The sequence below is a fragment of the Mercenaria mercenaria genome, chromosome 12 (genome assembly GCF_021730395.1).
Source record: "Mercenaria mercenaria strain notata chromosome 12, MADL_Memer_1, whole genome shotgun sequence".
NCBI lineage: Eukaryota > Metazoa > Mollusca > Bivalvia > Venerida > Veneridae > Mercenaria > Mercenaria mercenaria.
This window is the reverse complement of record NC_069372.1, coordinates 40709518-40723728: the sequence shown is the minus strand read 5'-3', so window position 1 is coordinate 40723728 and position 14211 is coordinate 40709518. Positions and strand designations below refer to the sequence as shown.

The window sequence follows — 14211 nt, the reverse complement described above, 5'->3', positions numbered from 1 at the left end:
AATGTTGAATGTTCTTATAATCTGTCACTGATTGTAGACGCAGACGGGAATATCCGGTTCGAAAGTGACTTGTTCGGGAGCAAACGAGGTTTTTGCATACTGACTTTTCCCGTGTTTTTACCCATGCCGGTAAAACCCATCTTGCAAATAGCATTACGCTAAAATGATAAAAACTAAACCAGAATTTTGCTGTTGTGCGTCACTGAAACGTTATGACGCCACTAATGTTTATGGACGTTAATTTCGCCACTATACGAAATAGTGCTGCAAAGGAAGTATTTCTTTGTGTTTTTATTATAAAGAATACAATAAAAGACTATATGCAATAAAAATAATCCACCACTGATTGTAGATTCCGACTCTCGGGTTACTGGCAGAGTCGCGTTACAGTCAAAACTGTTACCCTTGAGCTGATTATTCCCATCTGCATCTACAAACAGTGACATCTTATCATAGTCTAGTGTATATTAACCTTTAGCCTGTTGGCGGCAAGTGATTCTGCCTTTGCGACCTGTGCAGACCAAAATCAGCCTGCACATCCATGCAGTCTGATCATGGTCTGCACTGTTCGCTATTCAGTGAGATTTTCAGCGAACACCCCTATGAATAATAAGCGGTACTACTCAAATTGAATGATGGACCTATCCATTATAGAAATTTAGCAGAGTAAAGGTTAAAAAAAGAATCTTCTTATCGTGTGTGTAACACAGGTCATGCAATATAGAATGTTCTAATTGCATGTGTAGCGGTATACCATGTAGAATGTCTGAATCTCAATAATTGGATAGATTATCAGTACAAACACCACTTTGTAATACCTGTTTGCATAGCTTTAAAGGACAAGGAAAGCCTGAAAATAAGTTCATTTCGTATGAAAGCCATCCTCAAGCCTTTCATAACACTGGAATAATTTTTAAAATCGGACCGCTATTGAAAAAGATATGACAGTTTGAAATTTAAGAAAATTACTGAACATGGAGGCAGCCATTTTGTGTGTTTATGACGTCATTTACACACTGCTGAATTCTTTATTTAGCAAATAACCTTTTAAATAGATCGATTTTATATGTTTCTTGAGTGTAAGATGTAAAACATGGCAACTTCTTTCATTATAGATGGAAAAAGTAGAGAAATTATTTTACAGAAATAAGTAAATACAATTCAAAAATGTTTCTAGAAATTTAATAAATCTGCCATTTTGTTTTTTGTTGTCATGGAAACAAAATGGCCCACATTTTGATAAAATATTTAAATGCTCATAAATTCCTCATTTTTAAGTCGATTTTGAAAATTCTTTCACTTCTTTAAATGATTACATAAATCCTAGCATATTGAAATAACATGAAAACAACATTGCCTTTCCCTTTAAGTTTAACAATATAAAAACGTTCCAGGCTCAAACTGTATACTACTTATGAATGTACAATACATTGTGCATAATAATCAAGTTAGAATAAATAGATGGTCATTAAAATGCATGCCTGGTGTATCAAAGGAAAGGTGCACGCCAGATCCACTCCAGCTTTTTTTATACAACCATGATAAATACCTGTTTCTGGTTTAAGGTATAAAATCCGAAAATGTGTAGTTTAAAAGCGTCGTCTCAACTTTCATCAAAAATTGATTTTTGAGAGTATTCACGTGAAAGAAATATAATATTGTTAATATAATCTACAATTTCAATGCAATGCAAACAGTCTTTGTCAAGTTATAATACAAATACATGAGTGTTTAAAATCTTTTCCACTGTTTAAAGTTATCAAAAGTGTTTCATAAATTTGATATATACGTAAAGAATGAATGGTCTGATGTTAATTTATTGGCGTCTGTCTTTTCGACACATCTGTTATTGTTACTTTTGGCAAAACAGTGTACAATTTTAATTTGTTTGTTTATTTTGGGTTTAACGCCGTATTCACACGCAAGCGTACAGACTAACAAATGATAAGTATTGTTTCTTTGATTCCCTCGAATAGTCGAGTGTGCTGTCTTTTCGTCAGCATTTATTTTAAACAAACTAGGGTGTTGGCAGTCGAGCGATTGATGAATCGAAAGATGAAAATTGAAATTAAAGAAAGTGGTTGGAATTCATACATACATTTCAAATCATTAAAATGTTTCAAAACTTGGCACTCAACGTTTGGCATTTCATAAATACCATTATCACTAACCATGTCACAGTCATATGATAATGAGGTGAGACTTATGCATCATCAGTAAAGAGAATTGCAACAAGAAAATGAAGCACTTTAATTACAATATGACAGATCGTCTTTGGAAAAGCAGATAGACCAGGTAACAGTATCAAGAACCCGTACCACTAACAGTTAAATCAGTCTAAAGTTATGTGTTCTGTTTCAGACTTATTTCAATGTATAGTTCATCTGTCTTCAGTTGATTTGACCGGACTCATTAATTCCTAGTTTCATCAAGCTATCATCACACAGAAGTTCCATCGACCTGAGTCACAAAAGTTTTGCCATGTAAGAAGTAGGCCAAATACTTTCAAACTTCCCTCATGCTTTCGGCATGCGATGACCGCACAGGACAAGTTAGATAACCATAGCTTCTATTTTGACCAATGTGGTAAAATACCCCTCTTTATAACTAACTCAGAAACGTTGGTAAAATGATTTCTTATAAATAGGTTTCTCAAAAACTACTAGGCCAAATGTTTCCGAAATTCACATGCGTCTTAAGCATCAAGCAATTACTACACATGGCAAGTTACAAAACTATAATTTGTAATTAATATTATACGTTATTCAAGGATTATCAGGGGAGATGTGCAATACAATGTTTCAAAACATTTTGATATTTTCAGAATTGCATACGTCATCATGAGAGTTAAACCACATCAATAAAAGGAATCAATTGACAGATCAAATACTAGGCAATTATAATGAATTTTCAGATGTATCGCTGATGCCATTGAAATACGTAGAGGACTGTAGTGTAAAATCCAAACCCTTTGGGGATGTACCACAAAGCAGTGAATCAATTTCGTTTTAAAATCGGAAAATCGCGAAAAGTGATATATCAGTAATTGCTCTAAGCGTTACCAGCATTGACATAACGGAGAAACAGCGTGATAGCTCTTTAAACCATCAACAGTGATCACAGTTGCAAATGAATATGATTTGTAGATAACGTTAGACAATGCAAGAATTTATAATTCAAGTATCGCATGTGAAATTAATAAGGATTATTTAAATACATAAATTTACTTTTATATTTATTTTGAAATATTATGAATATACTGAATAAATGAAATATTGTTAATGAAAACTGCTGTTATCTATTTCATAATAGTGTTATGTATTAAGTTAAAGCCAAACTTGGCACGACTGATATTAAAGAACATGAGAGCAAATCTGTAATATCGGCGACATTCGATATAGATAGAGACATTTCAGAATGATTACATCGAATGAGAAAAGAAAGCCATGTTCAGTTTGTGGAATACCCTTTTTCAGAGTCACAGTTCTCTCATTTGTAGGACTTTGTGTTGGTGTCATGCTTTCTTCGTCCACTTTACAATTGTCAATAATATTTGACAGCTCGATAGAAATAAAAAGAAATGTAACAGAAGGAAATCCTAAACTGTCGACAAATCCCTATGTCGATGTAAAACAGGAAGATAAACTGAGTAATAATACAAATACCACCAGCAGCAGACGACAGAGTAATTGCATTTCGTGTTTTCAGCACAACTTTAATTATGTGATACAAAATGACATAATATGCAAACTGTATTCGCCCAATCAAACCGTGGAATTAATTGTTCTCATAATGACCATCCATAAAAACACGAACGAAAGAATGGCCTTACGAGCCACCTGGCTTTCATATACTAAAAACAATACGGCCAATGTCAGATATGCATTTCTTTTAGGTGAAATTGATGATAATAAACAACAGGAAGCTGTACTGAAAGAAAACAGTGTATACCACGACATCATCAAAGAAGATTTCATTGATAAGTATGTGAATTTAACTTACAAAACTATTATGGGATTTAAATGGGCGTCAACAAAGTGTGCGCATGCGCATTACGTAATGAAAACTGATGACGACATGTTTGTCAACATTCCAAATGTTCTGAATACTTGCAAGGGTAATCACAGAAAAACGTTACAGAAAGCAATCCTTGGGGCCTGTCACGCGAAAGCAAGCCCTATACGAGACCGGAAGTCAAAGTGGTTTGCTTCAGTGGCCAGTTACCCTGAGAAATCTTATCCCGGGTTTTGTTCCGGGACAGGTTATGTGACCAGCATGCATGTAGCAAGTGAAGTTTATAAAATCTCCTCGAGTGTTCCTTTCTTTCACCTAGAGGATGTTTATGTATCACTGTGTATAAGAAAATTAGGCTTAAAACTTCAGCCCATCGCCGGATTCAATGCAGGTCGGCCAAAAATGGACCCATGCCTCTATAAAGGAGATAAATTGATAACAGCTCATCAGTTGACACCAGTGATGTTGAAGTCAATATGGCACGGAAAGTGCGTCAAACAATGACAAGGGAATTGAAAAGGCAATTTATGGAAATGTGTGCACTATTCTCATTCTTTTGAAATAAGTACATCTATTAAACATTTTTGTTACCATGTTTATATTTTTGAAATTTTATTACATATCTACACAGGCATATGATTACACACTGTATAACTAGTTTACTAACTTGTGTGACATTAGTTGAATGTACCGCAAAGTGCCATTTGAAACTTTTACACATTGTATTGTACTTACTTAAAGGTATAATGGTAGAGAAGTCGTCAGTTGATTTTGCCGCAAAATGCCATTCGAAATATTTACACATTGAATTGTACTTACTGAAAGGCATAATGATAGAGCGGTCATAATTTGAGAATCAATTTGAAAATGAATCATCATCCCTCATCCACCATATGAGGTTGCTAAATTCCATCAACGTCAGAACACGCGGACGTTCCCCGGTTACCCGGTGTGAAGCACACTGCGCCACTATTGAACCGTCAATAGCGGTCGTAACGACCGTTTTAGCGCTTTTTGTTACTTTATATAGCAAGGCATATAATAGCGTTATTTAAAACATTGGTCGTTGTCTCGAAGTCTTATTTCTGTCTTTACTGATGTACATTTTTGTATTACTTATACTGTTAGAAAACATGTTCTGATGTAGTCAGACTTTTATTTAGACCACTGAACTTTGTTTTTGCTGTAGTAACGAACCGATAAGTAAGGAAAAAGAAATAAATGCCGGGTAACGTGAATAGCCAAAATCTAAAGGTTCATGCATTTATTTACTTCCCCATACATCAGTAAAATTACATAAACCGTGAATCATTTTACACAGGAAGAATTAGAAATAACTTGATTTGATTATCTAGGACGAAGGAAGTAAGAACAAATTGTTTTTGGTTATTTTTTTTAGCTTTAATTCACCGGGTCTGATCCATTTTCTATAAAATATCAACGAAAATGCAAAACAAAAACAAAACAAAAAAACAACAACAAATTTTCTGTGTTAGTTTCGAAATTTAAGGATTTTTCGAAGGTGTTTATGTAGGGATTCATTTTTCACTATAATTAGTCATGTATTAGTGAACAGGTCCTAAAAACATACTGTATTGCGAAATAAGCTTGAGGTTTAGGTTCATCAGATATGATGGCATTGCTGATTTGTTAACACTCTAACACTCTGCAATATTTTCATACTCAGGGTATTTTGTCATGATTGCTGCGATTTGAGTCACGCCATGAGAAAACAAACATAGCTCATTTACGACCAGCATGGATCGAGACCAGCCTGCGCATCCGCGCAGTCTGGTCAGGATCCATGCTGTTCGCTTTCAAAGCCTATTGTAATTAGAGAAACCGTTAGCAAACATCATGGATCCTGACCATGATGGTCGCAAATTCACTATGTTGTTTTTCTCATGGTGCGGCTCAAATTATGTGTTTAGTATATTTATTGTGTTCAGTAAGAATTGCTATTTGTAATAAATGGGTAACATGATTCCGCTTCACAGTTACTTTAAACGTATATAATTGTAGATATGTATTTGTATAAATAATAATAGATTTTTTAGTTAAACGTCGCACCAGTACAATTTAGGTCATATTGCAACTTTCCAGCTTTGACGATGGAGGAAGCCGCTAGGTACCCCTCCGTGCATTATTTCATTACGGGCGTACACCTAGGTAGAACCACTGACTTTCCGTAAGCCAGCTGGATGGCTCCCTAACATGAAGAATTCAACGCTCCGAGTGACGTGAGGGGCAAGTGATCCTACCTGTAAGTGAGCCACCTTAACCACTCTGCCACGGAGGCCCCAAACAATAATAGTGCAGATATAGCAATGGAATCGGACCAGTGGTGCCGCCAACATAAGTAAACCGCCCTCCTCTTACTCTTAATAAACACCTCCACCTCAACTATCCCAATTCCATGTTATAATGTTGACATACGTATAGCGTTCTTAGAAATATAAATGGTGAAAAACTGACTAATTGTTTGACTATTACGAGCTTGCTCACTTAAAAGCGCGACTTTAATTCATCCCTGCTATGTAAGATTCTTATCAGATCCTTTATTTGCCGAAGATGTGTTCTAACTAAATCGATTCTTATGAGCGGTTATAATCAGATCTGTAAAAAAAAATCCCTGTGAGTTCAGAACGCACCTGAGCAAAAAGTGGCAAACTCGGTTTGATTGATTTTGTTCGTGAGACCTAATAAAATGTGAAACACCCCTCACGCCTTCTAGCACCTGTAGAGTAACTTTGAAAGGTCCCCATATTCCTAAAGGAGCAACAATGGCAATAGTGAATCAAAGTGAACCACACGATCCATTACAGCATCCTTGAATGAAATTGAAAGAACACAATGAACATTATATCATCATAACATTTTTCTTCGTCCTTTTTCCTGATAAAAATCCAGTGTTTGGTTTCGCTCGCAAAAATATTCTGGCTTCAACATATTGAAAAAAAAATCTGACTCCTTAATAGCTTTGAAAAATCGGAGTTTAATAAAAGTCTACATTGTAGAAAAAAAACTCTGTCAAAACATGCAGAACTACCTTAAACATATTTTATTGCAGGTATGTATTTATATTAACAATAATAGTGCAAATATAGCAATGGAATCGGACCAGTGGTGCAGCCAACATAAGTAAACCGCCCTCTTCTTAATAAACACCTCCATCTTAACAAACTCTCTATTCCATGTTATAGTGATGACATACGTATTCTTAAACAAGAGCGCCAGAATGTCACAATATACGCCCGTCACAGCAAATTTCTTTACACTAGCACCTGTATTTGCAAATGGAATTTTAATTTTGTGGTAGTAATAATTGTAATTCTTTTGTTTTTCTAAATCCACATAAAACTCCTTACCAGGTAGAGATACCTTAAAATACACCTAAAATTTGAAAGTAGCATCTATGTTGTACCACAGAAAAGTGGTCTTGGTTTTTCCCTACGGTCAATTATAAAAACGTTACAATATAAGCTATTTATAGTAACAACTAAGGGAAGTTAATCTTACCCCCCCCCCCCCACACCCCAAAAAAATTGTAAGTCAATACAAAAATTCTTACAAGGTAGAGATAAGTCAAAATACACTTCAGAATTGGATGTAACATGCATGTTGTACTATAGAAAAGTGGTCTCGATTTTTCCATACGACTAGTAAAAAAGTTATGTGCCGAAGATGTGTTCTAACTTAATCAGCCCTTATTTATAAGCGGTTATAATCAAATCTGTACAAAATAAATATATTGACCCAACTATAAAATGGGTGGGGATATTTATATTGGAATTCGTTCATTTTATGTGCTCTTGCGGTACTTGAATAGCAAAGAGAAGTCTTTGATGAAAAAGCCACTGATGACAGAAACTGCAAAAACAACATCCAGTTAAGCCAGTATCAGATCAGCTACACTGTTGACGCTAAACTACCAGTAGCTGCTGAAGGAAACGAAGCATACAGTTGAGTAAGAAGGTAAGTGAGTAAATGGCCCTTTGAACGCCAAGGGTCATATCAGGACCGACCAGACTGAGGATCGCAAAGAAAAGTCTTTGATGAAAAAGCCACTGATGACATAAACTACAAAAACAACACCAGTTAAGCCAGTATCAGATCAGCTACACTGTTGACGCTAAACTACCAGTAGCTGCTGAAGGAAACGAAGCATACAGTTGAGTAAGAAGGTAAGTGAGTAAATGGCTCTTTGAACGTGAAGGGTCATATCAGGACCGACCAGACTGAGGATCGAACTTATTACTATTTTGCCATACCTGATGAAAAAAAAAACCAAAACAAAAAACAAGCGAATGTGCGATAATTTTAGCAAATATCCGCCATTTTGCAAGTTTGAAGTCATTTCGCTCGCTTGAAGTAAGTGTGCAACCACTTCAGGAGCTGCCACTTCGTAATTATTAATTAGCACATGACCTTCGCTCACATTTAGTATTATCCCCCTTGACTGGTCAAAAGCAGAGATTTTTCCCCTTGATTTGTATGAAAAAAATGCTATCTCAGGAAGTATTTAAGCTAGAATCACACAACCTCACATTATTAGCATATGACCTTTGCTCATATATTAAATTATCGCCCTTGACCCAGTAAAAGTAATTTTTTCATCTTGATTTGATAAAAAATATATAAATGCTTAAACTTCAAGGTCTTTCATCTAGAATGACAAAACACCACATGATTGTTATTAAGTACATGATCTTTGCTCTCACATAAACTGTACTTCTCTTCTTGACCAAGTAAAGCAGATATTTCCGCCTTGATTTATAGCAAAAAAGAAAATGCTTATGATTAAAAAATATTTAAGGTAAAGTCACCAAAAAATAAATATTATTTAGCACACACATTAAATTATTCCCCTTAACCCAGTAAAAGTTCCTCCCCTTGGTTTGGTAAAAAATAGGGATTTTTGACTGTATCTAAGTAACCAAGTGATGGATCTTCATGAAACTACACAAACGTAGATCACTATATGGTGGTGGTATATACACAATTTCGTCAGGATCACTTCATTGACCACAGATATTGCCCTTTAATTATCTTACAATCCATATTTCCACATTACAAAATAATCAATAAATGGATCTTTGTGATAATTAACAAAAATATAGATCATTTTTGGCGGCCATCTTGGATTTTCTCGGACCGCACCATGATGCGACACCATCACCCTCGATTTTCTTACGTCTTAGATGTTCCTCTAATCATTTTTAGAGAAATTTTCTATGGACCTCTCGTGCACACAGACCCCCCCCCCCCCCCCCCCCCCCCACGGACTGTATTATAGGGCAGTAGTGCATGAATATCTTTTATCAGGATCTGTTCAGTATTTACCGAGTCATTGCTCTTTATTTATTTTAAAATTCCTAAATTCCTAAAAAAAGTAACCAACTGTTCGATTTTCATAGAACTTAACAATGTGTAGATCAAAATAGGGGCAGAGCATTTCCCCCTTGATTTTGTTGCCGAAAGAATCCCGTCACTAGTGGTAATATGCACTAACGCTCAGTTTGATATTACAACAATAAGAATTTGGTTGTTGGTTGTACAAAGTACTACATACTGTACATGACTGAATGAACAAATGAATGTATTTGAATAAAACTTAAGAATGAGGTTGGGTGCGCACCATAAACCGGTTTAAGCTCCCCAGTGGTGTTTTTGCCACTGACCGTTCCCAGGCGGTGCCCCACTGTTTTCCTTCATTTGTTCGTTTTGTCCGTGTGTGTGTGTGTGTGTGTGTGTGTGTGTGTGTGTGTGTGTGTGTTTCTAGTGTGCACGTCTGCGTGCTGTGGGTTTCGTTTTGGGGAGGCTGCGTTTTTGGAACATGGCATTCCCTGTTTGATATTTTCTTTGTTCTTTTAATACAAAATGCAATGAATGTATTTGTGTTGTCTTTTTCTGAATTATTAATATTTAGTAAAGCAATTGTTAACATCCAAGCATGAAATGAATGATTGTTTCTGCTAGAATGGTCTTTTCTTTACTCCTTATACATAAATAATAGAGACAGAATAGTTTTAGCTTTGATCTACAAACAAATCGTCGATAAACTGATCAAGCGATGCCCATTTTTGACGCATAATGTTCAGCGTTTTTCAGTAAATGCGAATGTTCAAATCCATTAATATTGTGAGGCAGCCTGAAGACAATATCTGAGTGTGCAAATCGCTATGGCATTTGTAGTTCAACATAGTAATTTACGTAAAGTCAGAACAGTCTGAGTAATGACTTACTATCAAATCCTACAGGATTATACCTAGTGGCGTTTTTGCCATTGACCGTTCCAAGGCGGTGCATGCCCCACTGTATTCCTTTATATGTTCGTTTTTGTCAGAAGAAGTTGAAATTGTCATAAGCCGACAGTTAGTGACATGTGGACTTGATCATTTTGACTGGTATTTGATGATAGTAATTAAGTCAAATTTCTATTAATTGCTTGAGAAGCTTTGATTTGATATGTAGAAGGCAAAAAATATTAGCCTGCAGTAAAAAAGATAATTCTTTGAAACATGCATTTTTCAGTTCTAACCCGTTGATCGCGTACAGTTATTCAATAGTGCATGATAACCACATGTACAATTCCTAAAACATAAACAGAAGAATCTGAATAGTTTCAGCTTTAATGTTCAATCAAATCTGAAATAGACAGTCAAAGCGGTGTCCGATTTAACGTACAATTGTATAGTTCATTATAGCCTTAATCATTTTGGCATATCGGGATGACTTATTTATGATCTGATATTTTATAGTTGTCATCCATCTATGCCTTACCTCTATTTTACTGTAAGGAAAACGAAAACATTAAAAATCCAAAAAAGTCATTTTTTTGTTTGTTTGTGTTTGGGTTTAACGCAGTTTTTCCACAGTATTTCAGTCATGTAACGGCAACCAGTGTCAGTCAATATTGTGCCCGTTTTTTGTCAAATCACTTGCCCCTCATCGATTTGGGTTCGAGCCTCACTCGGGGCGTTGAATTCTTCATGTGAGGAAGCCATCCAGCTGGCTTACAGAAGGTCGGTGGTTCTACCCAGATGCCCGCTCGTGGTGAAATAACGCACGGAGGGGCACCTGGGGTCTTCCTCCGCCATCAAAGCTGGAAAGTTGCCATATGACCTAAAATGTGTCGGTGCGACGTTAAACCCAACAAAAAAAAAGTGGAAAACCACAGATCGCCCAACACGACATAAACGAAAAGGTTGAAAGTTTGATTTAATTTAGCATGTTATGGACGGTAGAGGGAATGCAAGCTACGTCGACTCTATTCCCTCTAGCTACGTGTTGAGCAGAACTCCTCATTTACACGTTATAAAATACCAGAATACAATTAAGAAACATCCGCAGATGTACATGTATTCATACGGCGGTGCACATGGAACCTTCACGATACCATGAATTTCGGCGCATGGTTCCCAGCTAAAATAACGGCTTAGCTCTAACCGAGAAAACAGACAAAAATATGAACATACAACATATTAAAAAGCATATAAAAACTGGAATGACAGTTCTCCGAAACATGCCTTATTTTGCAATTCAAACCCGCTGATCGCATACAGAATTTTAATAGTGTGTCATAACAAAATGTACATCGAGCAAGATACAAACATGAAATGAACACAAATTACAAATACGTTATAATATCAGTTTCTGTGACGCTTCCTGAAAACGAAAAGGCAGTCACAAACACACTCAAACTATTAATATGATAATATCAGTTTTGGTGACAAATGTTGATAAGCTTCTGAATAGGAACAGAAAGTTATAAATGCACACAAATTATGAAATGTTGTTATCAATAACATTTAAAAATGCACCAATCAATATCAAATATAATGGTGACAGGTACGTTACAATGATTGTTTCCAATAGTTAGGGTCACAGATTGAATTATATATCAGCCGCACCATAAGAAAACCAACATAGTACATTTGCGACCAGCATGGATCCAGACCAGCCTGCGCATGCGTATCCGCAGGCTGGTCAGGATCCATGCTGGTCGCAAACGCACTATGTTGGTTTTCTTATGGCGTGGCTCATATTTCTAGTCATTTTTTAGGTCGTAAGCATGTGACAAGTAAATCTATAATGCCTATATCTATACAATTATGATAGCATCTATCCAACAGTTCTACAGGGAATTGTGCTCATGAATAAAACAAGAATCTTGAGTGTCCTGATTTTCATGTATGTAACTAGCTTCGAAGTTTTATAATAGCCCCCAACCTCTGCTGTTTTAACAGGGTGGGTCAGGTAAGTTAATGGAGTGTCTAAATCCCATTTTACTGTACATTATGTTGCACAACAACTATCGAGAAGATTTTTCCGTACATACGAGCGGGTACAATGTTTTCTTTCTCAAAGACAATATATTTGAAGAACAACCAACTCAATTTGGCTTGGCTTGAAAGTTATTTTTTACTTAGAGTGCTATATGCCAGACAAAAATATTCGTTTCAAATCTCTATTAACAATACATGTATGTCATTGAATGGCATAGTAAAATCTAACAACCGTTAAAGGTTATAGGCTGGATACCTGTCCGTTGGGACCATACCAAATTGATTTGTATTTCTTCGGAATGCCCTCCTCAAAAATTTATATATTAGGAAAATAAAATCACCCGCTCGCATGAAAGAAAAGTATTTTTATTGAGCAGGGGCCTTTTTAATGAAGACTACGTAGGAAAAAATTAGGACAAGTTAGAATGTAGGAGTAAGGTGTCTGACGAACATCATTTTTAAGCAGGTTCTTTTTAACAATTCGGCTATTCATAGAATTTGAGCTGACGAAAAATGGTAGATCTATCCTAAAATTGAAGTAATATCGCGCTTTTAAACGGTGTATATACAGTTAAGTTACAATCAATAAATTAAATGCGTTTTAAAAATCCATACTAAGAAGAAAGAGAAACTTATAACCTTTTGTGAAACAGATGAAGAAAGAGAAACTTATAACCTTTTGTGAAACAGACCCCAGGTGATCATTAACAGCAAAATGATTAGGAAACAGGCCAAGCAGAGCCTCGCATTTTATTTTTATATTCAACTCAGTATGAAAAGACACTCGTGTAATATCCTCTATTTATTAAACGTTTTCTTACTCACCCGCTTAGCTCAGTAAGGAGAGCTCAGATCTACGAATTGCGTGGTCGTGAGTTCGATCCTCAGGCGTGCCGTATGTTCTCCGTGACGATTTGATAAAAGACATTGTGTCTTAAATCATTCGTCCTCCACCTCTGATTAATGTGAGACAGTTGGAAGTTGGTTACTTGCGGAGAACAGGTTTGTACTATCTATCTATTTATACTACAGCACTCCTCTTTGCGAGCATATTGTGCAGCTGCGCGCCTGTACAAGAAGTTTAAAAGTAGATTGGATAGGAGGATAAAAGTAATATTGCAAGCATGAATACCGTTGATAGTGTTAAAAACAAGAAGGATTTACAGATAAAAGCAGTTTAAAAACAGGTCTATCATGTTAAGCATTGTGTGCAAGTTTGGTCACACCCTGCTTAAACTGGTTCAGGGTGGGGGCTTGCACAAGTTGTACTAGAAGGCAATTCCAAAGCACTATGGTGGCTGGAAAGAAAGAGTACTTATAGTAATTACAGGGTGTGAACATCTGAGTATAGGAGTGGGGATGCATATGTCTTGTTAGACGGGATGGGGGGCTGACATGGGGGTGGGGGGAGTGGTACAGCAACCAAACCATTCACTATTTTGTAGAACATAAGGGGGCGTGAATCAGATCTCCTATCTTAAGGGTAGGCCATCTCAGCTGACATAGCATGTTTGTGACACTGCTGTAAGGTCAGTAGTCATAATTAACCCATTGCGCTGCCCTCCGCTGAATCATTTCGATCTGGTGGATGTTTTGTTGGGTGTAAGGGTTCCAAACACAGCTAGCATATTCTAGCTGTGGCCTGACTAGGGCTTTATAAGCTACTTCTCGAACTTTTCGGATTTTGCATTGGATATTTCCCTTGATGAAGTTAAGTGTTCGGGTAGCTTTGGACGTGACTAAATTGATGTGTTTATTCCAATTAAGATCTGAGGATATAGTGACCCCAAGGTACTTTGCATCAGGAACTGTTTCCAAGACTTTGTCATGGAGTGTGTACTTTGATTTGAAAGAGGTTTTTGACCTTGTTATGTTCATAACAGTTCATTTTGAGGGGTTAAACTCCATG

General features: G+C 36.3%; 1 protein-coding gene across 14 annotated transcripts in view; it reads left to right on the top strand.

Annotated features, from left to right (window-relative positions):
- LOC123534948 (beta-1,3-galactosyltransferase 1-like) overlaps nt 1-14211 on the top strand; it is an 80047-nt gene that overhangs the window by 24267 nt on the left and 41569 nt on the right. For 6 of the 14 annotated variants that reach the window (XM_045317450.2, XM_045317447.2, XM_053519818.1 and 3 more), the window contains exon 2: nt 2825-5998. The exons of 4 other annotated variants lie outside the window; for them this stretch is intronic. In XM_045317450.2, coding sequence (XP_045173385.2) covers nt 3418-4518 — 1101 coding nt within the window. In that variant the 5' untranslated portion in view covers nt 2825-3417 and the 3' untranslated portion in view covers nt 4519-5998. Of the gene's footprint in view, nt 1-10; nt 2587-2824; nt 5999-14211 lie in introns of those variants that run through there. 4 more of the 14 variants (XM_053519815.1, XM_045317444.2, XM_045317449.2 and 1 more) reach the window with 3 other exon arrangements.